The following is a 25,332-nucleotide window of genomic DNA, read 5'->3' as shown; positions in this document are numbered from 1 at the left end:
TCAAATGAAAATGGATCCCTGAAGGCCACCTATTAAGCCTTGAGTTTGACACCTCTACCTAGAGTTTGAGTGCAAAACTGGGATTCAGATTCTACCGGAAGGAAAACATGCCTGGGGCTGCTAGATGGTCAGCCTCCTTCCCATTGGACCTGTCACTTCTTCTCATACTTCACCATAGTAGTGAAGTATGAGATCCAGGTTTGCTTCTGTCGTGGCCCACTGCATGGCTTGATGGGAAACTAGTGAAAATCCTCCTCTGCCCTTCCAGAGGCTGCTCCACTATTGCTTCTGGCATTGCTCTTTTGGGAACCATAAGGTTTTCTTCGATGTTCTAAAATTTCTTTTCATCTCTGTCGCTGAGAGGTTCCCCATAGAGGATCTTCCTATGAAGTGGACCCATGGTCCTTTATCATCTTGGTTGTTTTCCTCTGGAAACTTTCCAGCTTCTCTGTGATTACCAGAACAGAACCCAGTAATCCAGATGAAGTTTGATGGGGGCAGAGGGACTATTACCTCATTGTTTCTGGAAGGCTTGCTTCTTTTAATATAGCCCAGGATTGCATTAACTTTTTTAGCTGCCACTGGTGACTCTGATTGAGATTGTAGTCCAGTAAAACTTTCTGATATTTTATAGACAAATACTGTCCAAATATATTTCCTTCTTTTTTTTGGTGAAGCTGATTTTTGTACTTGGGTTTAAGGTTTTACATTTATCTTTATTGAATTTCATCTCATTAGATTCAGCCCTGTACTGTACCCTTTTAAGATCTTTTTTGATCCTGACTTAGTTGTGTATTAGCTTTCCCCCTTTTTTAGTTCCATCTCTCTACTTACACAACAGTGACCCCAGTATTGCCCCTGATCACCGTTGTCCTACACCCAGACTCTTCTCTCTCCAACTCATCTTCCATATGGTTGCCAAATTGGTCTTTTCTTAGGACAGGTCTGACACAGCACTCCCTTGGTTGAGAAACTTCAGTGACCCCCTATTTCTTTTGTGGTGGTTGTTCAGTTGGTTTTCAGTCACATTCAACTTTTCATGACCCCACTTGGGGCTTTCTTAGTGGAGATAATTGGAGTGGTTTGTCATTTCCTTCTCCAGCCCATTTTGCAGATGAGGAAACTGAGGCAAACAGGGTTAAGTGATTTGTCCTGGGTCATACAACTGGTCCAGATTTGAGCTCACAAAGATGAATCTTCCAGACTCCAGGCCCAGTGTTCTCTCCACTGCAACACCTATCTGCCCAATACAAACCCCTCTGTTTGGCATTTAAAGCCCTCCTCAGTCTGGCTCTGGGCTACATTCCCAGGCTTATTACGTATTATTCTTCTTTGTGCCCTCTTTGATTTGGCTAACTTGGCCTCTTTGCTGTTCTCTATAAACAGCATTCCATCTGCAACCCCGCACCTATCCATTGCCCTTGAGTCAATCTTAAGTTTGAATTGATTCTTGTCTGTGGCATACCATGATGTGCTGCATCCCTGGGAAAATACTGGTGTTTAAAAACGGGCCTTTATTTCAAGGAGCTTTTTTATTGACACAAATAAAAATAATCAAACAAAATATATAGTATGTCTTCAAATGAAATTCCAACTATAGTTTCATTTTAAATGCATAGTATGAAAACTAAGAATAAGGATATTACATTTGCTCCGTGTCCCCTCTAGATTCTACTAGTGTATTTGTTACCTTTTTCACTTTGCCTCGCGTGATCCGAGCCTTTCCATTTCTTGCTGCATTCTTGCTAGTTGCCTTTCTTTATAGCACAATCATGTTCCATTACATTAATTTGCCACAAGTCTACAGCTTTTCCGAACATTCCCACTCATTAACATAAAGGTGGTTTCTTATTTTTTTGCTTTTTTAGCAATGAAGCAACTATGATTTTTTTTAACTGATTGGTTTTTTTAATATATTTAGCATACAGTCTCAGCAATTATTTGCCTTCCTAATATTTTCTCTCATCCTCTTTGATATTTGTTCCCACATCACCTCCAGGTTTTCTGAATCAGACCCTCTCTAATTTTGTTTGAAGCTTTTCTCTGGGCTCCCCCTGTCAATAAAAAGTTAATGTGGCCCCTAAAAGTGTTTGAAAAAAACAGCAGCCTAAAGTTTTCAATATTTTAAAATATTGTCATGGCACAACAGATATCAATACTGTATTATTGGAACTTCAAGAGCTACAAGAACAATTGAGAAACCAAATAATGAAGGGAGCAAGGTGTAGCAGAACTGTGAACTGGAAATAAGGGCTGAATGGGAAGCAAGAAGTCAGTCTGGCAATGAGCACCCAGGGAGAAGGAGTCAGAGACCTCAGAAGACTAGGACAAATAGTGAGAAGGTCAAGGTTAGGTTAGGTACCATGGTCAGTTACAGCCCAAGGAAGGAGGTGTTGTTAGGTCCTCTTCTTTCTTTGATGAGAACTTCGCTGTCAGGCCCTTCTTCTCCACTGCCCTAGAGGACTCTATCTTCTATTAGAGGAATATAGCTTCAAAGAAATGAAAACAAGTTCCTTTTAAAAAATGACTAGGGAACCCTAAACTATAGTGCTGGTAAGATCTTAAAGGACTACATAAATGTCGGCTGTTATTATCATTATTATCTTAGGGGTGATCCCAAAATTATAGATTCACATTGCTCTTACCCAAACTCCCTCTGGAAATTCTCAGAAAAGAGCTCAAACTGAGGTCTCCGCAGAAGGTGACAAGAAGAACCTCAGGTCCCATGTAAGCACTCAAGATGACAAGCATATGTCAGGTATGGAGCAGCCTTAATTCCATCCTGTAGAGAATTCATAAAGGGGAGCCTCAATCACAGGTTTGCACTTAAGTCTAGAGGACTGTATGGATCTCTTGGAGAAGAGAATTGTCTTAATTGTTCATGGGATTCAGTAAATCATTTGTGTTATACTCATATGTGGGATAAAATGAAGGTTGTCCTTTATTCAGTAGTATCAATCTGAATGCTTTTGTGGGGAGCACAGAGGACTCACAGATACCAATAAGCAATCAATACAATTGTCCTCCTCTAGTAGGTAGCTACATGTTACAGAGGATAGAGCGCCGGGCTCGGAGTCGGGAAGACTTGAGTTCAAATCCAGCCTCACATACTTACTAGTCATGGGACCCTGAGCAAGTTATTTAACCTCTATTTGCCTTATCTGTATAATGGAGCTAATAACAGCATTTAACTTTCAGAGTTATTGTGAAGATCAAATGAGATAAACACTATATAGTGCTTGGCACAGTGCCTGGCACATAGTAAGCAGTATATAAATGATGCTGCCCATGGACTCTTCTTTTTTCCAGAAGATTAGATTCCAGGATGACACTGCCCAAGAAATCCCTCCTCTATCCAAGAGGCAAGGGTTCAGGAATTGTCAAAGTCCTTCAGAAAACTGGTGTTGAGGTATTCTCAATTATCTGATCATGTGGTTTTATTCTCCATAGCTGTTGCCTTCTAGGTTGAAAAGTTACACCACATTCTCTCCAAGGTTGGATCCAGGACCTTGAGAACCAGGAAGTCTACCGTTAGGCCACTTGGACCAAAGAGCATACAACTGTTTCCCCAAGGTAGCCAGGAGTTTACCCCTGATTGACAAGTTCCACTATCTCTGGCTCATTGTCTCTGTTTATCCCTGGGCTGTCCTTAGAAAAGAATAAAAGGAAAAAGGGTGAAAAGGGAAATGTTTTTCCTGAAGGATACCCTTTCCTAGCACAAAAGAGTGGCTCTGACCAATGACAATTAAGTAAATCAAATCATCCCTAATGTCTAGGAAACATAGTAAATCCTCTGTGGAGACTGTCAAAGGGTACAGGGAGAAACAATCAAAATCCCAAAAAAATATATAACAAACATATAACCCTATCAAGTTAATGAGGCGAATCCTCTCATCAACTCCTCTGTTGGCATCCTCCCTAAGGAAGTCATTTCCAACCTTTTTGGAACTGTGATGCTCTACTGTGTGTTTGATTTTGAAATCTTGTAAAAAGAATTCCTACACTGAGTAGGAGACTCCTGTATCAGGTTATATCTCCTTGAAGGTCCCTTCTAAGCTAAGATTCTATGATCTTCAAAAGTATTTATATGTACATGAGCAATGGTTCCATTACTCTGATGCTCCCATGATTTCAGTGGGAGTATGCACTGTACAAGTTCAGATAAACATCCCTTTATGAGTTTTCATTCTAAATGACTCTTGTTTATGAATCTGTCCAATGAGTCAGGGGACAGGGGACAGAGTTCTAACCCTGAAGTCAGGAAGAACTGAGTTCACATCTGACCTCAGACTTACTAGGTACGTGACCATGAACAAGTTACTTGACCTCTGTTTGCCTCAGTTTCCCCAACAGTAAAATAGAGATAATAACCCACCTCCCTAGGTTGTTGTGAAGATCAAATAAGATATTATTTGTAAAGCACTTAGCACAGTGTTTGGAACATTGTAAACATTTAATGAAGACTTGTTCCCTTCCCCTCTTTAAGCCTTACCTTTGATGTTCACTCACCATGTGACACTGAAAAAGTCACTGCCCCTCTCAGTGCCCCTGTGTGTTGGTCCTTCATTGCTGAAGAAGACCATGCCATCAGAGAAATGATGACATGACTTGCACTTGACTTTATTTTGAGTGAGGAAGGGCTGTGCAGTTCACCAGCCTCACTTCTCCAGAGTCATTTGAATCAAAAGACCAGATATTCATCAAGATGCCTGGAGATGACCCAGGATGAGGCAACTGGGGTTAAGTGACTTGCCCAAGGTCACACAGCTAGTAAGTGTCAAGTGTCTGAGGTGAGATTTGAACTTAGGTCCTCCTGACTCACTGGTGCTCTATCCACTACACCACCTAGCTGCCTTTCTCAGTGCCCCAGGTAAGTCGCAAAGACTAAATTGCAGTGCAAGTACTAATCTGGATGTGAGAAGGCAGAGGGGTGTTTCTCATCATAAGTTTCCTGCAGCCATGAAATCATAGATCTGGTCCAAAAAAATGTTCTTGACAATGACCTTTGGGTGACCCACAATTTTGGTTCCTCAGAAATGGTGGTATTTCATGATTCACAGCCTTAAAAACATCACCTGAAGAACACTGGTGATGAAAAAATGGGATTTTGTTTCAGGGAAAAGCATGGCATTACTGAAAGTGCTAAGGAATTTCCCAAACAAAACGTAGCCTGCTTTTCTCCTATTTAATTCTGGCCACCCAGTTCATGGTTTATTTGTACAGTTTGTCCAAGATATAGACACTGATGCACCAGCTCTATGGACTAGCCATTCAACAGCATATCCGAATCTGTACAATAGACATTTGTCATCCACTTGGTTTTTCCTATGTGACAAATTTAGGCCAAACTCTTTCGAGTGATTGTAGGTCTCATTTAGGAAACTCAACAATGTTAGAGGGCTTAGCGAAGTTAACACAATGTCCTTCACCATCTGGAAGACCTCCTCCTCTATAAGGAATCCCTTCTGTTTGCTGAGTCTCTTTGCTGAGCATCCTCTATAACAAAGGTCATAGGATCATGAGACCATAGATTTAAAACTGAGAGGGATCTTAGGAGCTACTTCATATAGTCCCTTTATTTTAAAGTTTAAGAAACCCAAAGAAGTTAGATAAGTTGTCCAAGATCACATAAGTGGCAAGTAGCTAAAATGAGATTCGAGCCAAGTTCTCCAAATCCAGCATTCTTTCCATTGCACCAAATGGCAATCACCTTTCAATAGCATATAGGTGCCTACTGTATACCCCCAAGTGACTTTACTAGAAAGAGAATTGTAAAACAAAATTATCTCCATGGTTGCCTCTTTAGTGTAATCTTACATGATCCTAGTGTCTTCATAAGCCATACTTTGTTGATATTTTGCTCTATCAAGTCAAATGCTTTTTCAGTCTACAAACAGTAAGATTTTGTCTGCTCTATATCTTTCAGTCCATTGCATAACTATAAAGAATTGGTTGAGCATAGAGTATGATTTGCAAAAGCTCATTTACTGCCTTTTTACATATTCATTAAGAATACCTTAGGTAGTCATTCAACAAACATTTACTTAATACTTACTTACTGTGTGCCAGGTGCTGTGTTGGGCACAGGGGATCCAAGTATAAATAATGTAACAATCCTTACTTGCAAATAACTCACATTCTAGTAGGAGATATAAAGCAGAAATAGAACATGGATAAATATAAATACTTCCAAAGGAGTTAAATACTAGGTAGCTTGGGAGGAAACATTAGCACTTGGAGGGGGGAGGAAGTGCTTTGTGTTTGAGTCACATCATAAAAGAACAGAGGGATTTTATAGGGTAGAAGTTAGAAGGGAGGACATTCAGCCATTTGGACTTGTTGTTGGGGCAGCTAGGTGGCAGAGTGGATGTAGTTTCAGGCCTAGAGTTGGGAAGATCTGAGTTCAAAGCTGACCTCAGATGCTAGCTGTATGGCCCTGGGCAAGTCACTTAACCCTGTTTGCCTAATCTGTGAAATGAACTGGAGAAGTAAGTAGAAAACCACTGCAGTATTTTTACCAAGTAAACTGTAAATGGGTTTACCTGAAGAATCAGACAGGGCTGAAAATGACTAACCAGCAACAAAAGAAGGGAGAATATTTTGACCATTTGGCACAGCCAGTGAAAGGGCACAAAGATGGAAGATAGAACGTTGTGTTTGAGAAACAGAGAGAAAGTCAGCTTAATTGGATGGCAGAGTGAGGAAAGGAGAGTAATGTCCAATAAGACTGGTAAGACAGGTTGGGGTCAGGTTGTATAGGGTTTTAAAAACTAGACAAAGAAGTTTATTTTTATCTATTGGCAATAGGAAACCAGTGAAGTTGATTGAGTAGGAGTTTGAGACAGTCAGAGCTATACTTACAGAAAATTATGATGGTAGTAGTGTGTAGGAAGGACTGAATTATGGAGAGACCTGAAACAGAGGATAATTAGGAGGACATTATAATAATGTAAGGGAGGAATCCTGAGGGCATCATCCCGGAGTGATAGTTGTGTGAGTAGAGAGAAGGGTTCAGATGCAAGAGATATTGTGATGGTATAACAAGCAAGATCTGGCTATTGATTGGATATGTGGGACGAGAAGTCCAAGATGACGTCAGTTATGAACTTGAGAGACTAGAGACTAGAAGGATGGGAGGAAAGAGGGAAGTTTGGAAAAGGGAAGGTTTGGGGGGAAAGAGAGTGAATTCAGTTTTGGACAAAAACACGAGTTCTAGATGTCTCTAGGACATTCAGTTTGAAACATCCTAGAGAGTGAAGAGTAGGGGAGAAACTGGGGATGGATATTTGTATCTCTATGTCATTTCCATAGAGATGATAGTTAAACCCATGAGATCTAAGGAGGTTACTGAGGGAGTAGAGGAAAAAAGAAAAGAGAGTTTGGGACAGAACCTTGGGAAACATCCACAGTAAGGTGGAGAGCTATGTATGAGGATCAAGCAAAAGATAGCAAATGAAGGCAAATAGATAGGAGTAAACTAAGAGAGAGTAGTATCATGAAAACCCAGAGAGCAAAGAGTATCCAAGAGAAGAGTGGTTAACAGTATCAAATGCAGCAGATAGGTCAATGAGAATGAGCACCAAAAAACTGTCAAATTTGACAATTAAATGGTCATTGATAATATAGTTATCATTGATATCACTGATAACATAGTTTCAGTGGGGTGATGAGATTAGAAGAACATTCTCATACAGATTTCTTAGGGTTAAGAAAATGGGCATATGGATTGTTAGTTATTGATCAAGAGAAATAGAGAGGTGCTGTGGAAAGACTCTGAGCTAACCTCAGTCAGAGGTCCTGAATTCAAAACTTTGATACTCAGTATCTGTGTGATATTGGGTGACTCGTTTAACCCCTCCAATTCTCAGTTCCCTTACCTGAAAACTTATTATATGTCCTGGTCAACTAGGTGTCTCAGTGGATAAAGCACCAAGTCTGGAGGCAGGAAGACTCATCTTCCTAAGTTCAAATCTGACCTCAGACACTTCCTAGCTGTGTGACCCTGGACAAGTCACTTAACCCTGTCTGCCTTAGTTTCCTTGTCTGTAAAATGAGTTGGAGAAAGAAATGGCAAACCACTCTAGTATCTTTGCCAAGAAAACCCCAAAGGAAGTCAAGAAGAGTTGGACACAGCTGAAATGACTAACCAACATTATATGACCTATATAAAGACCTTTCTAGCTACAAATCTATGATCCTCTGATATCTTCCTGATCATCTTTTTTGGGTAGTAATAATGTCTATGATTTTGTCAGGATCTTCCTTTCTTTCAGATGTCTTCAGAATCAATCCCTTGAAACTCTCAAAGTGCACGACAATCCACAAAGGATGTTCAGAAACATATTGGTGCTATGGATATGGACTTGTGGGACAGTGAACATTTTGGGATCATTTAAAGCATCCATTTCCCAAATGTGATAAAACTCAACCAGAACTCTTCCTATTCAATTGTCAGCTCAGATTCTCCAACCACATAATAAAATAAAACCATTATCTTTGCAAATTACAGTGAATTCAAATTCAATTTATTTTAACAATTTATTTTTCAAATTCTACAACACTCTTCCACCTCAACCCAAGAAAACTGGGTTCTGACATAAATCCACATTTGGAGATCACTGCCCCAAATTTCCTAACTCTTCTCCTTCATTTGGAGAGAAATCTCTAGTGTTCTTTCAGCTGCAAAGTCAGACATCCAGAGATCAAGATCTAGCTTTGAGTCGTGAGGCTTCTTCAATGGGGAATAAATCAGTAGAAAAGTCATCATGCTGTGTGTGCCCCATAAAATCAACTTTCCCAGCCTTCAGAGGTGCTGACTTAGCAGGGAGCCCTAGGGTGCAGTGACTGAAATGTGAAAACTGCTTCAGGAGGAGAACTTGAATTGTAACCCCCTATGTTTGTTCTTTGTCAGCAGGCCTTTGCTGATGAACAGCAATTTTACCCACAAACCAGAGGTGTTAGGTAATCCTGTTTATGTGGTGGAAAGTTATGAGGTACAAAAATGCTATTAGCCAGTGGTAGGGGGTGAGAGGGAGGGAGACATGTCACAATGTCTCAGAATGTCACAAAAAAATTAAACTTAATTGTAAAAAAAGATAATGTGAGTGGTACATGGATGACTCGATTTTCGTTTAGCAAAAGACCCAGATGTTTCTTTCATAGCCCAGTGTCCTTAAACATAGATCCAGCTCTCACTTTCTAGCTACCCTAAATGTTTCCTGTGCAGTCAGGTTTCCCTGTAGGTTCAACATGGGATTTTTTTAAAAGAAGAAGATGAAACATGAGACATACTAATAAGTTTTCCCTTATAACATGACAATGTCAATAACACATTCTTTTACTATATCAAAGGTGCTTTGATAGTCTATCTTATTTTATCTGTAGCCATCAAAGATTACCATGCTTCCTATCTTCTGTATCAAGAGATATTGTTCAGTTGTTTCAATCATGTTGGACTCTTTATGGTCACATTTTGGGTTTTCTTGGCAAAGATACTGGAGTACTTTGCCATTTCCTTCTCCAGGTCATTCTACAGATAAGGAAACTGAGGAAAATCGAGTTAAGTGACTTGCCCAGGTTCGTAGTAAGTGTCTGGGGCCATATTTGAACTTGGGAAGATGAGTTCTCCTGACTCCAGGGATGGCATATTATCCACTGCATCACCCAACTGTCCGTTATGAAGATACATCTTCTATGATAGGCAATTCATCATGAGGTCATAGGAATTAGGCCCATAGGAATTGAGACTCATGCAAAATAATACAACTAATAAAGGAAGAAATTCAGCACTAAAAGTCAGTTGGGAAATTCTTTGTTATATCAAAATCTATTTTTGAATATAAGATCATTTTTTAAAAACTTTTTCTCTATTTAATAGACATGGAAAACATCTTGTAATCTTTCTTTTAATAGATTCAGTATTGTGTACTTTCTTAGCCTTCTTTCTTCTGGGCCAAGCGATTCCCAGTTTCTTTTGCTTTTAGTAATAATTTTATTTTAAGACAATTTTGCCCTCTTTTTAGCTCTTGGGAATTTGCCTCCTGAAAGACAATGAACTCCAACTGAACTGTAGCTGAGTAGGATGATGGGGTAGGCTGCAGAGAGAAGGGACCACACTTACTTTACAGTTTCCCTGGGCTAAATTTGTCTTAATTCATCTTCAGGCTTATTGCTACAACAAATTCACAGAGATGTCAACATCTCTTTCTGCTGTGCTTATACAAAACTTCATCTTCTAAAGGAATGTGTACAGTAACTAGATTTTCAGCTGATTTGTCAACCAAAGAAGACATTTATTTATCTTCAGCTAAAGTCTCCTGTGAGAAAATAGGCCAAAAGTTTTAAAAGCCTGAAATTATTGTTTTTAAGACTTTGATGTTAATATATCAATAATCATTCTTCTTAAGAAATAGACAAAAAAACTTCACTTTCCTAAATAACTTAAAGCTCTTTTTTAGCTTATACATTTAACTCAAGTTGTATGTTTGTATGATATCAGACTTAAACATAATGTGTTTATAAACTTAAGTATGGTTTTCCCTCTCAGGGTTCTCACATGGTAACTGAAGAGCTTCATTCTATAAGTTTTGAAACACAGATCTGCCTGTATGGCTTGACCATAGATTTGGAGGTAAGTATTTGCAAGGAATGTTTGCCAACAAACTCAGAGTCATAAAATTTGGGGACCTCATGGGATTTTAGAGAATACCCTATCCAACCTTTTCATTTTAAGGGAAAGAAACTGAGGTCAGATCCTTAGGAACAGATTTAGAATTTTTTTTAAATGCAACCCTTTCTACATATTTAGGATCATTGTTAAATTCAGTCTCCTATATGCTTTGTACTTAATCTGTTCCACCAATCAACCTCTCTCTTTTTTGAATCAACACCAATTCTTTTTGATGGTTACTACTTTGCATTATAGTTTGAGATCTGAATATAGTTTGTGTACTGCTAGACCCTCTTCCTTCTCACCTTTTTCATTATTTCCATTGAAATTTTAAAGTTTTTATTCCTGTTATTATTTTTCTAGCCCTACGAAGTAATTCCTTGGTAAAGTTATTGATACAAACCCAACCTGTGACATTTACTAGCTGCATGACCACATGTACTACCTATGAATGCCAAACAACTCTGTAAGATTTAACTTTTAAACCAGGGAAGGGTTTCTAAATTGCATTGAAGGTGGGAGTCCCCAACTGAGAGTTCACAGATTATTCATGTATTCAAATCTTCCAAATAATCTATACATATTAAGCAAATATTTTTTTATAGTAGTGTGTAAATGGAGACTTACATTCACATTCTTGGCTTCTCTGTGATCCCAACAGTCTATTGTGAAGGTTGTTTTGAGATTTATCTGGGTCACAAAAGTTCAGCCATGAGTAGAGAAATGAATATCTTTAAACAAGGTCATGTCAAAGAGCTACATTCTTCATTTTCATAAGTAAGAATCCAGAGGGATTTAAGAATTCTGTAACAAACAAAGTCCTGCCCGAAACATTCATGATTAATTGTTCCAATATCTCCATAATTTTCTTCATTTAAATTCATTGAGGAAAGCAGTAAGACAAGTTTTAAAATGTGAGTGAAAAGAAAGGACTTAAATTAGTCAAGATCTTATGCTTATCTGGAGAATATGAAGGAAAATTCATCTTGGGAATGACACCTTACAATTGACAAGAATTGGCTATTATTTATTTTCCTTTTACTAGGATGTATCATACACACATTTATTCCTAAGACTTACTTTGAGTCTATCCTCAAATACTAAAATGCTACTGTGATGAGTTATAATCATTTATTCATTGGTCTAACTTCTGGTAAAACAGAAAAATCCCCTAATACAGCCTTCAAGAACTAACACATATGTGCTTTCCAGTTATAATGCACTCATATACGTTATCTCATTTGATTCTCATAACTCTGTAACACAAGCAATATAAATATTGTTATCTCCCTTTTACAGATGAGTCTACTGAGGTTCCGGGATGTTGTGACTTGCCGTAGCAACACAACTAGTAAAAGAGGCAAGGCATTGCTAGGCAGAAGTTTGTTTGAAAAAAGATCCAGGGGGTTTTATAGATTGCAAGGACAATATGAATCAGTAATGAAGAGAACATTGGAATCTGCAGTCAGGAAGATTTAAGTTCAAATTCAAATTCCCATGCGTACTAGCTATGTGGCCCCAGGCAAGTCACATAACCTCTTTCTGCCTCAGTTTCCTCAAATTTAAAAGAGGGACAATAACTTACTTCCCAAGGTTGTTGTGAGGATAAAATAAGATAAAATTTGTGAAGTGCTTTGTAAACCTTAAAATGCCATGTAAACACTAACTATTATTAGATAGCTAAGAAAATAAATGCAATTTTTTGGCTGCCATACGATAGTCAGTGTCTAGAACTAAGGATTCAATAATCCTGGGGTGCTTTGCTCTATTTAAACCACTCTTGGAATATTGTATTTCATACCTGGCACCTTTTTATAGACATTGATAGAATGGAGAACATCCAAACATGGGAACCAGAATAACGAAATGTTTTTGAGAGCATGTCATATGAAAACAGATTAAATTTACTGGAGATGATTAGCTTGGAAAAGAGAAAACTTTAGGAGGACATTATAACTGTCTTCAAATATTTGAAGTGATGTCGCATGGAAGAGGGATTTGATACTCAGGTTGGCCCCAGAATGTAAAACTCAGAACAAAAAGGTAAATTTAGACTTACTGTAAGGAAAAATTCCCTGATAATTAGAATTATCCAAAAGTGGGATGGGCTGCTTTGGCAGGGCTCTCCCTCCCTGGATATCTTCAACAGAAGACTGGATTCCCCCTTGCTCAATGTGATCAAAGGGGATTCTTGTTCAGGTATACGTTGGAATAGATGTCCTCTTTGGTCCCTTTCAGGTCTGAGATTCTGTAATTCTAGTAAAGGCAGACTGAAGCAGTGGTCTCCAAATTCCTAATGAAGTGATCTCTAATGAATTTTTCCTATTTCCTCCAACAGTAATATAAATATTAGATTATGGACTCACTGGGCAAAGTCTTTCAGGAGGCATTATACTAAGCAGCTTTTTAACATCAATAAATGTTAGATCCTGATATTCTTGCATGTCTTTTTTTTAACAGACAAATTCATTACCTGTTGTGATGATTTCCAATGTTAGTCAATTGCCTAATGCTTGGGCTTCTATAATTTGGTACAACTTGTCAACCAATGACTCTCAGGTAGGAAGATGCTACATCTTTTATTCTTTAATTCTCTGTAATTACAATGAATTTCCTTTTGTACAGTCAGTCAACTAGTATTTATTAAGTAGCTACTGTGTGTCAGGAATTGTGTAAATAGCCAGAAATATAAAGAAAGGTAAAAAAAGAAAAACAAATAAAAACCAAATTCATTTCTACTCTCAAGGAGCTTGCAAAATAATTAAGAAGATAGTATGTAAACAATTATGTACAAACAACATATATGTGTGTGTGTTTCTATGTGTGTATACATACATACACATATATAAGGATATACATATATCTATATCGATCTATCTATATATATCTATATCTATATCTATATATGGTAATCTTAAAGAGAGTAACTAGGATTTAGGAGGATTAGAAAAGGGTTCTTGCAGAAAGTGTTATTTTAGCTTAAAGGGAAGCCAAGAGATGGAGATGAGGAAGGAGATAGTTGCAGAAATCTCAAAGTCAGCAGATCGAATGTTGTGACAAAGAACAATAAGGAAACCCATGTCAATGGACTGCATAGTATGTAGTAGGGAGAGCTGGGAAGGGGGATAAGGTGTAAGAAACTGAGAAGGTAGGAAGGGGTCAGGTTATAGAGGGCTTTGAATGGAAAACAGAGGATTTTTTATCTGGCCCTGTACCTAGAGTTTAGTAAGTAGGTAGATGGCATGGTCAGACCTGCACTTTAGGAAGATCAGTCTGACAGCTAAGTGGAGAAATAGGCTGGAGTGGAGAAAGACTTGAGGCAAAGAGACCAATTATTGCCATTGCAAGAGTCCAAGTGGTGACAAAGGCCTGCACTAGGATGGTTGCCATATCATGAAGGTTGAAATGACAAGACACTCGATTGGAAGTGAAAAACATGGAGGAAATCACCTAGGATCTGAGTCTAGATGACTGAGACAGTAGTGTTATTCTTCATACCAGGAAATAAGGAAGAAGGAAGGATCCGGAGGATTTCAACGTTAGACAGATTAAGTTTAAGATGTCTATGGGACATCCAATTCAAGATGTCTAAAAGGCAGCTAGAGATTGCTAAAGGCATTTGGAGTTGCTTAAAGGCAAAACTGAAATTTGTAAGAGAGGTTAGAAGTGGATAAATAAAAATGAGAGTCATCTATGTAGAGATGATTATAGAAATCATGGGAGCTGATGAGATCTCCAATTGAAATTGTTTAGAAGGAGAAGAAAAGAGAATCTAGTATAGCGTCTTGGGGGATCCTCACTGTTAGTGGATGAAAATCCAGCAAAGTATACAAAGAAGGAGTGGTCAGACAGATAGAAGAAAAACCAGGAGAGAATAGTGTCATGAAAACCTAGAGAGATGAGAGGACCAACAAGAGGGTGATGGACAGGGACAAAGGCTGCGGAGAGGTCAAGAAGAATGAGCAGCACATGTATGTAGAAAGAAATGCTTTCAATTTAGGCACTTCTAATGGATTTCCATATACATGTGTGTATGTATCTATAGGTATATGTGTGTGTATGTGTATATATATGTATGTACATGTATGTATATATGAGATTATATATAGGAGACATATATATATATATATATATATATATAGGATTACACACATTTTCTGTAGTTAAATTTTTATGAAGAGTTACATATTTAGAGCCTGATTTCTCAGGACTCCCAGTAATTTGTAGTGAAAGGACTGTTTTTGTTGTTCATTCATTTCGGTCATGTCCAACTTCATGACCCCCTTTATGGGGTTTTCTTGGCAAAGATACTGCAGTGGTTTGCCATTTCCTTCTCCAGCTCATTTTATAGATGAGGAACTGAGGCAAACAGGGTTAAGTGACTTGCCCAGGGTCACACAGCTTTTACGTGTCTAAAGCCAGATTTGAACTCAGGAATGTGAGTCTTCCTCACTCCAGGCTAGATACTGTATCCACTGTGCCACCTAGCTGCTTCTGAAAGGACTGTACCTGCTATCTAAATAATGCTCACAGTTATCTACTTCCTAGATCTGTCTTGAGTATTGCTACGTGATAGTCATTTGGAGCCAGAGGACCTGTGTTTCAAATCCTAACTCTTCCACTTATTCCTTAGACAAGTCATTTAATTTCTCTGGATCTTGCTAGATGACATCTCTGCTCCAAGTCTGTTTTTGTAAGAACTGAACTTTGCTCCTGGATGGAGCATATCATTTTGCTCTCTGCTTCTGGCACTAACCAGGGAAAAGCCTAAAGATAAGTTCCATACAGCACAATGTCTTTGCACTTATAGGTTATTCCTCCTCCGTAAAGTTCATCCCTAGCCTCATTCCCCTTGCTCACCCAGACACAGGAAACCCTCTGAGTTTCATAAGCAGTTGCGAGGATCATTCACAGTTCTCGATTAGCCACCGAAAGCAGGGGGCCCTATGAGCACAGATAATCAAGACATGACCATAGCATCGTTCACCTAAGCCCATACTGCCTGAGTTTTGCTGCCATCTGGTGGTTATTCAAGGATTTGGTTGATTTGGTTAAGGACTGCTGGTAACACCCTTCAAAGAGGAAGAAGGAAGAAAGGAAGAATGACGTCATTCCTTTAGTGGTGCATTTTTTCTGCTGCTTGACTGCTAAAGGTTTTTTTTTTGTTTGTTTGTTTGCTTTAGATAGTTGGTCTAGCTGAGAAATCCTTGCAAAGGCAAGAACTATTTTCCTCCTCATCAGCTAATTTGGGGGGAGAAGTCATTTACTGCGTCCCTCCTTCCCAACTTTGTCTAGTCACTGAAGTAAAATTTTGAAGAGAACTATTTTTATATTTTCCCACTCTCTATCTCCATCTGTATAGGAATTAGAGATAGATTAGTAATTTAATATAGCCGAAAACTGAAAATGAATGAGAAAGTATTTATTAAATGTTTACAGTATGCCAGGCACTATGCTGGGCCCCAGGGATATAAAAGCAAAAATTAAAGTCTCCCCTTCAAGAAGTTCTTGTTCTAATGGAGGAATCAGCTGGTCAATTAATAAACACTTTTAAAATGCCTACTATGTGCTAAGCACTTGGAAATACAAAGAAAAGCAAAAGACAGTGCCTACCCTGTGGCAGCTAACAATCTAATGAGGGAAGCCAAGGTAGAGGGGGGGTTGGGAGGAAGAAAGGGATGCAGAGTGCCCAGAAGGACATGATGAAGTCCTACAGCCAGGTGGGAAATCATGAGGTCTGTGCTCTGGGTCCTCTTCTTAAATAGAGAATCTAGAAGAAGCTCCCCAACATTTACCCTCCACCCTATGCAATCTGAGGGAGGGAATGATCCAAGGGGCAGGGCCATATACAGAGATAACATCCTTAAGGGAATGATGGCTAAGGAAGGGAATTTAGGTCTGAGAATCATAGGACTGGAAAGTAGAACCAGCTGAGATGCATGAGTCAAGAAAAACGGCTAATGGAATGCAGCCTCTAATTATAAACCTGTGGCTTAAACATCCTCTCAAGCCCCCAGAACTCTGGGTCTGACAGTTGCATTAAAGTGGTAGTTTAGGAACAGGGAGATATTGGAGGCCACTATTAGCACTATTAAAAAATTGCAGGTATCCCCACCCCCAAAATAGGCTACTCCCTGCGTCCGATGTTAGTCATCCTCTACCATAAACCAAGAGGAATCAACGATGGATTTTTTTTTCCTCTTGGTGGCTATACAGAAACAACTTTTAGATTTAAGTCAAAACTGCTGCCACTGAGCTGGTGGTTATAAACTTCTTTGTTCCCACATATAGAAATCTTTTAGATGAGTGTTCTTTCTGGCATTCATCCCAGGTAAAATTCACCAAACTGTGCTATTCCAATTATTGGTCTTGATTTTCTTAGGACTTCCCCTGACTTTTTTCTCTCCTTAGTCAGATCTTTCACACCTTCCTGCTCTTCCACTGTCTTTAAGTCTGTTTATTTGACTATTGTTATATTTCTTTTCCTAAAACACCACTCTCCTCCTCAAGAAACTTTGGTGGCCGAAACACCTGTATGCAAACATGTAAATATCAAATGAAGGTAAATACAAGTACATATAAATATTAAATGTATGAAATAAACATACATTAAGTAAAAATAAAATTACCTTTATAAACTATTTATAAAATAATTGTTTTATGTATTTTTGATATTTACTTTTCAGTGTGTGTACAGTCCCCCCAACAAAATGTAAACTCCTTGGGGGGCAAGAATTGTTCTGTTTTTGTCCTTGCAACCCCAGTATCTAACACTTACCTTAAACATTGTAGGCTCACATGCTAAACTAAAATACTTGTTTAAATTTAATTATTATTCCAAGTCCTCTAGTAAGCTTTAAAGGTATCTCCATCTACACTGGTCTCAGATAAAACAACTTTTTATCTATAGAAGAAAAAATCATGACTGACACATTTATTCTGAAGTGTCAAACTCACAGCAGGTGAGGTATAAATCAGATTAAAATCTAAGTGAGAAATGTTTAACAAAATAAATAAAAATACCATGTAACATAGATAATGTTAACCAGTGCTTTTCTAAGTCAACATTCAATCAGCAGGGATCCATTTCCATATGAGTACCTTCCTCATTTAGCCTTGGAAGTGGATACCTTGGATGACATCATATCTTTTGCTTTTTTTACTAGTGAGAATGAGATGCAGTCTAAGCCACCACAAACCAATCACAAGTCAGAGAAGTGTCAATATGGTATAATTCAGGCACACAACCAGTTGTTATGGTGGTTCCATTGAGATCATCATTTTACCAGACAAAGTTAATCAGTTGCTTGAATAAATTGATTAATAGTCAAAAAATCCTGTGATGACATAAACATTTATAAGTTGAATGATAAAACACTGGAGAAAAAGCACTTTCCTAGAGGTAGTTGGGGTTTATACCAAGACTTTGTAGATGAGGAAAGACGAAAAGGCTGAACAAGGTGTGGTATATGATTGTGATGGAATACTGTTGTGCTATAAGAAAAGATGAGCTCAGGGATCTTAGAAAAACCTGGAAAGACTTGCAGAAAATAATGAGTGAAATGAGCAGAAGCAAGAGAACATTGTATACAGTAAGAGCAGTCCTGTTCTAAGAACGAATTTGAGCAAATAAGATATTTTGACTATTATAAATATCCAAATTAACTATAAAGGACATGTATCCAGAGAAAGAAATGATAAGTAGAATTGTGAATAGAATAATTTTACATATATATTTATACATACCTATTTGTGTCTAATGGTAGCCATCTCTGGGGGAAGGGTAGGAAGAAAAAAAAAAGAAATGTATGTGATAACTTTGTATTTAAAAGGAATAGTAAGCTATTCGTAATAGATTTGCAATCATCTTTTTTATATGGTTATGGAAATGCTTGTTTAATTCCATAAATTAAAAATACAGTTTTTTAAAGTTTTTAAAAAAGAAAGAGGGGAATGAGAAGCATATCACAAATAAATAAATTAAGGGGAAGTGAAACTGTATCCTCCATTACTACACTGCAGTCAGGATTCTTAAAGATGTCTGAATCTGAGATCATACGTTTTGATAGGATTGTTAGGAAGTGATTATATCATCTCTAACTCCCCTTTTACGGTTTAGAAACTGCAATATTTTGGGCCTAGTTAACAGTGTTATTATAACTGTTCCAGAACTTGGTTTTCTTTAACAACCCTCCAACGGCTGCTTTGAGTCAGTTGCTAGAAGTGCTGAGCTGGCAATTTTCATCATACGTTGGACGAGGTCTCAACTCAGACCAACTGAATATGTTGGCTGAGAAACTCACAGGTAAGTGTTTGAGGTGGAAGGCTTCATATATGTTCTTGATGTTTGGTGGATTAAAAACCCAATCTATTCTAGGATTCTCCTGTTCGTGCTATTCTCAATACGGTCTAAGAGGAAGCAAGTAGCCACAGCCTACAGTAAGATGGCAGCATTAGCTACAGAAAAATATATTTGTAATTTTTTTAAAAACCCTACCAGGCAGCTAATTCAATATATAAAGAATACTCTTTTCTCAGAAATGTTAAAGTTTAGTTGTGAGTTTGATAAACTTTACAATTTGGCTAAACATTGTTACCAGTTTGTATAATTAGTCTGTTATATTATGGCTCCAAAGAGAAAGGTAAGAGCCCCAGGTAAGCCTCATACACACCTTTAGTGCTAGAACTGAATGTGCACTGCCATGAAGAACTTAAGCCAAACATGGGAATTTAAATCCATCTGAATTAACAGTATTGAAAATGACAAGATGAAAAATTCTTTTCACCAAATAGTAATTTTCTATTTTTCTTAACTTTTAATTTAACCTTGTTTATGATGTTGTGGTGTGAAAGGTCATTGTAAATTTGAGGTGCTGTTGCTACTCTTGTAATTGTTACTATTTACCCAGAATGCTGGGTTATCATATCCCTACAAAAGAATGTGGATTCATTTAAAGGGAAAAGATTTAGTGGGAACTTCCTTTAAATCATATATATACATTATATATCTATATATATGTGTGTGTACACACACACACACACATACATATATGCGTATATATACATATATACTTTTAAAATCATTATCCCACCAAAGAAATCTCAAATTAATGAAGTTCTGAAATAAATGTCATAGCAATCAATTAAATGTTTATTAAGCACCTACAATGTGCCAGATACTCTGCAAGTACAATCCTTCTTGCAGGTGTGACGAATTTGGATACAGTGTTTCAGGAGGATCTGTAAGGGAAGTTCTTATTTCTCCGCTCAGTCTAATATCAAGCCCCTTTCCATGACATAGTTTGTATAGTTCATTAGTTGGAATGCCATCTACTCTTCCAAAATCTCTCCCTGCTCTCAATAGAGCACAATTCTTTTCTTGTCAGTCTATTCTGACTTTGAATCCACTGTCTATTTACTCCTCTCTCTCAAGTAAATTTATCTTTTTCACTGATTTCTCACCATCCAAGATGCCAATGATTCTCTCATTCTTTGGGTCAAATGACTCAAACTCAGACTCAACCAACTGTGACCTCCTGCTGAGTAAAATCCTCAATTACCTCTCCAAACATTTTGTGATGCCCCCTGATTTTCCTGTTGTATTGGATGTGCTTCTGCCTGAGAAGCCTCCCACACATCCTGCTGGCAGGTGTTCAGGGACCTAATCAAGCCTCTTCTTACTTTTTTGCTTCTTTCTATGAGCTAAACTAACAACAGCTTTTTATTCTACCATCTGACACTTTCTAGCTTACTTTTTCAAAGGAGAGTTTGAATGCTGAAGGATAAAAAGCTTCTCATGCAAACCAGCCAACTCCCTTTCCATGAGCTTTCTCTTCCAGCAACTTGTCTCTGCTTTTACACATAAGGCAATAATTTGTTAGCAAGGCCCAGTCTCTTCTTCATACCCATGCCAGTTCTTTCCCTGGTTCTATTGGTATTCCTTGTAAACATATTTCTAAATCTTTGGATTGTACCTTCTGTAGCCTCGGTTCCCAGTTTTCATAGTCCTGTGCTTTTAGTCCACTCTCTCACCAGGGAAGAATAAAGTAAATCCTCCCATTCTGGGATATGCATTTCTTCCTCTAAAGCCTTTCTGCCTCCAAATAGAGGTTTGATATTTCACGATCCCATCCTCATCACCATTTGTAGCACCAACACAATATTCACAGAGCCTATGGCAGTCATGAATATACTGGCACAATTCTGAATTGCAAAATATAACAGACTCTTCACATGGAAGACAGAATCAAAACATTTATTCAGACACCAGAAAGCCAAATCCATCATAGTAACAAAGAAATCTGTACACATTAACAATGCAGAGGCAATACCATCACCAAACCTTCCCTGTGTTAGGCTTCCCACAAACCAGCTCCCTTAAACAATATCACAAACAAGCTCTCTCACTCACATTAGCCAGCTCCCTTTCGCAGCTCTGATTGCTCTCTAACTTCCTCTCAGCTCAGCTCTAGCTCCACCTCTTCCTGCTTCACCCTTCCCATTCCACCCCTCCTGCTCCACCCCTTCCTGTTCCATGTGACTTAGACTTATGTGACTTAGGCTTCCATGTAACTTAAACAGGTCACAAGGACCTGTTAATTGATGGGAAAGATCTTCCTATTAGGAAACAATTATATTAACAATAAGAAAAATGCATTATCAATACACTCCTATGCAGGGGTAGGGAGTTTTTGAGGGAGTTTCCAAACCAGGAATATCCCATCATGATAAAATCTCAGGTCCAGAATTTCAAACTTTGCCCTATCTATATGATCAGTGAAATGTTGACATAAGCTTAGACAAATGGAAACACAATTTACTTCTTGTCACAGCTTTGTTCAGAAATCTTGCCCCTAATCTATTCAATCAAGCCTTATTTTTGTTAATCCTAATTTCCAGTGTTTCACCTTGCATATAGAAATGTATCACTGTGGTATATGGAGGATGGAATGACTGAAGGATCAATGGTGTGAGTTTCTGACCAAAGATTTTTCACAAGAAGAAAACTCGACTAGATCCATAATTAAATAGGAAAGGGATGGAACTAGCTCTGTAATTGAGTCACAAGATAGAGTCAGTATGGTTCACTCAATTCCCACTACCACTTGCTGTTCTAATCCCCTAAATTCCCTCATCTCTCACATTTTCTGATATGAACTCTACAGCTAAGTTATTCTTGGCGCTGTTCCCCAGACAAGCTTTGGTCATTCCCCTTTCCATCCCTTTCCTTCAGCTATTTACCCTACCCTACCTGGAGTGCCCTCTTTTCTGTCAAAACAAATCCTATCCATCGTTGAGCTTCAAATTCAGGAACCACCTAGTCCATGAAACCTTTACCTGACTCTTTAGAATGTAAGCTCTTTCAGAACAGGGATTGTTTTTCAATTTTGTCTTTGTATTCCAGCATTTAGCAGTGACTTAAATTTAGTAGGTACTTGATAAATGTTTGTTGATTGAACTAAGTTGACCACTGTGACCCACAGTGACCTTCCCTTTCTCTGAATCCTAAGGGCACTTAAAGTCTCTACCACATGATTATACCTTGTTTCATATTCTCTTTTTTCAAATGAATTATTCTTGTCCCTTCCCCCTCCCCAACTAAATAGTGAACTCCTTGAGAGCTAAAAATCTGTTGCGTTTCTTTGGCATCTAGCATAAAGTACAAGTTAAATTCACAGTACTCGCAACTATGTCTGTAGGTTTGTTGAAATGAAGTGAAAACCAAGTTTAGAGAAAAAAATCAAAAACATTTCATGAACAAGAAAAATTGGATTATTTTCTCTCCTTTAATTTTAGTGCAACAAGCTAGCTACAATGATGGTCAGCTCTCTTGGGCCAAGTTCTGCAAGGTATGATCAGGAGAAAAAGAAAAGTTACACTTTATTCTAGGCCTGCACAGCAAAGGGATGGGGGGTAGTAGTGAGGGTTGGAGACCAAAGCAGGGGAGGGAAGGGGAGAGAAGTTCAGTTGAGTCAGAAACTCCCACTTCTAGGTATGGCTCCAACAATTTACTAATCTTATGGCCTTAGACAAATCTATTAGTCTCACTGAACCTCAGATGTTTCATTTGTAAACAGGGGTAATTACATTTGAATTACCCACCTTCAGGATATTGTAAGGAAAACATTTTGTCATCCTTACAGCCCACATATACGAATGACATGAAGTTTTAAGGATTTCTTAGATAAACATATTTTCAAGTTTCTCGAACTTAACAGAAAATAAAATATAAACTATTTATCATGAAATAAAATATGATGATTTATATTTTACTAATACTACTTACCAAGTTATTATCGTATCCCTTGTTTGTTTGTTTGTTTGTTTTATTAAAATAGGAGCACTTACCTGGCAAGGCATTTACCTTTTGGGTATGGCTTGAAGCAATCCTGGATTTAATAAAAAAGCACATTCTTCCTCTTTGGATTGATGGGTAAATCATGTGCTATATAATCTCTCTATGAATATGTCATTTTTCTACATGTCGTATTTGCTCTTTGACAAATGTCTATTCCCATTGGAAAAGCATTCTCACGCTCTTAAATTATTTACATCAAAGTCTATTGATATTAATGTTCATCTGTATGATTACGAGTATTTCAGATGTGAACTCTGTTGAATGTGTTCAAAAACACATTGAATACTTTGGCTTCATGGATGTAACAGAATATATTCCTAGGGAGTTGTCATGGTTTTTCATCAGGTAAACCCATGAACTGTTCTTTCAGGTATGTAATGGGCTTTGTAAGCAAGGAGAAGGAGCGGGTCTTGCTGAAGGATAAGATGCCAGGAACATTTTTATTAAGATTCAGTGAAAGCAACCTTGGAGGTATTACCTTTACCTGGGTGGACCTGTCAGAAAATGGTATGTCACATGTCTTCTGGTGTTGCCTCCTATTGCATCACTAAAATAGCTTCATCTTGAGACCTTGTTATTAATATTTGGAGATTTAAGACTGGTGGTTGTACATATGTGTTTGGGGAGAGGGGCGGGTTGTTGGATTTTTTAAAATGTCTACAGTGAGTTTGTGTATTACCTAACAACTATTCAGTATTTGGATGGGAAAACATGAATTTATAATTGCCCAAGTGAAAACCGTCCATATGGATGCCATCTGTAAAATGCCTAGTCTACAGAATGTCTGGAAATCCTTTATACCCAATGATGCACAGATAATATGGGCAGAAAAGAGCAATATTCAAGAACAATGTGCACATACAGATGGTGTCTTGATTGATTATTCACCTGCTTTTTTTCCTTCCAGGAGAAGTTAGATTCCATTCTGTAGAGCCCTACAATAAAGGCCGTTTAGCAGCTCTGCCATTTGCTGACATTCTTCGAGACTACAAAGTTATTATGGCTGAAAATGTCCCTGAAAACCCACTGAAGTATTTATACCCTGACATTCCCAAAGATAAAGCATTTGGTAAACACTACAGCTCTCAGCCAAATGAAGGTTAGCTTCTGTTTACTTACAGAATTTGAACAATAAGTCATGTCAATGGAAAGAAATAGAAATATCTTTCCTGTGTGCTTCAAGTTTTTTAAGACCAAAAGGAAAATGGAATCATTTTTTGTTTATATTTTCTACTTAATTATCATTACAAAAATAAACATACACCTAAACATTGAAAATTGAAAATAATCCCACGGCTTCTTTGATAGGTTTCTCGTAGTTTATTAGAGCTAGAAGGAACCTTTAAAAATCATCTAGTCAGGCCTCTTCATTTTACAGATAAGGAGGAAATGGATTCTTTGAATGTACAAATGTTTTTTTTAACGTAGGCCAAAACAGTGTAAACAATTAAATTGTAAAGCTGAGTCAAAGTCAGCATCCACAGTTCTGGTTATGAGGAAGCTGCCTACATTGGTAATCTGAACAAAGAAATAGCAAACAGCAATGCTTGAACTACAACCAAACCTGACTGTGGGGTTTAAGAATGCTCGGGAATAACAGTTCTCAGCCTTTTTGGTCCCAAACCTCTTTATAGAATTAAAAATTATAAAAGACTCCAAAGAGCTTTTGCTTATATGAAATATATTTATATATTAAAATGTCTTCGTGTAATTATGAAAATAATTTTGACCTCATGGACCCTGTGAAAGGGTCTTGGACTCCCAGGTGTCCAGAGCATGCACTGAAAATTGCTGATCTATAACATGGCTGTGACTTAGTTTCTTTCCATGTAAACCTGGGATTATATGCTTCTGTCTCACAGGAATTTTCAGGGTAACAAAGTAATTTTTATACAAACTTTGAAAATATAAACAGAACTACCAGGGTATGCTTATATACAGGGAAAAATCCAGGGGTTTTGAGTCATGCATTTTATTTTGGTAGTTGTAATTCAAAACTACTCTGAGAGACAAAATAATTTGACTATTAGTTGACTAAGTCTTTGCACTAGAAATTCACTGCTTGTTCCACTGTACCAGTCTAGCCATAGGGCTTCTTTCCAAGTGTTTTTTTCTAACATTGTTTCTAATTTTGTCCCCAGTTTCAAGACCCACTGAGAGAGATGACAAGGGTTATGTTCCCTCTGTATTTATCCCTGTCTCAACCATGTGAGTCATCTTAATCATGTGTAAAATATTTGTTATTGAATTTGCTAAAAATAAGTTTTCTCTTGGAATTACCTGAGGCTAGAACCACAATATCTGT

General features: G+C 37.8%; 1 protein-coding gene and 1 long non-coding RNA gene across 4 annotated transcripts in view; one reads left to right on the top strand and one right to left on the bottom strand.

Moving 5' to 3' along the window:
* Positions 1–25,332, top strand: part of STAT4 (signal transducer and activator of transcription 4) — a 145,896-nt gene that overhangs the window by 111,858 nt on the left and 8,706 nt on the right. For both annotated transcript variants that reach the window (XM_072612698.1, XM_072612697.1), the window contains exons 15-22: positions 10,547–10,630; positions 13,130–13,228; positions 18,839–18,974; positions 22,466–22,518; positions 23,008–23,102; positions 23,398–23,534; positions 23,935–24,126; positions 25,169–25,235. In XM_072612698.1, the coding sequence (XP_072468799.1) occupies positions 10,547–10,630; positions 13,130–13,228; positions 18,839–18,974; positions 22,466–22,518; positions 23,008–23,102; positions 23,398–23,534; positions 23,935–24,126; positions 25,169–25,235 (863 nt within the window). The remainder of the gene's footprint in view (positions 1–10,546; positions 10,631–13,129; positions 13,229–18,838; positions 18,975–22,465; positions 22,519–23,007; positions 23,103–23,397; positions 23,535–23,934; positions 24,127–25,168; positions 25,236–25,332) is intronic.
* On the bottom strand, positions 1,229–18,964 carry LOC140506013 (uncharacterized). 2 transcript variants are annotated; one of them, XR_011967733.1, is made up of 4 exons: positions 18,416–18,964; positions 6,056–6,139; positions 2,646–2,782; positions 1,229–2,489 (listed from the first exon to the last, which is right to left on the bottom strand). It is a non-coding gene; the product is annotated as an uncharacterized lncRNA (long non-coding RNA). The 2 variants fall into 2 exon arrangements; XR_011967734.1 differs by having other exon boundaries at positions 6,060–6,139.

Source organism: Notamacropus eugenii, chromosome 5 (genome assembly GCF_028372415.1).
Source record: "Notamacropus eugenii isolate mMacEug1 chromosome 5, mMacEug1.pri_v2, whole genome shotgun sequence".
Classification (NCBI taxonomy): Eukaryota; Metazoa; Chordata; class Mammalia; order Diprotodontia; family Macropodidae; genus Notamacropus; species Notamacropus eugenii.
This window is presented reverse-complemented; position numbering and strand designations above follow the sequence as displayed.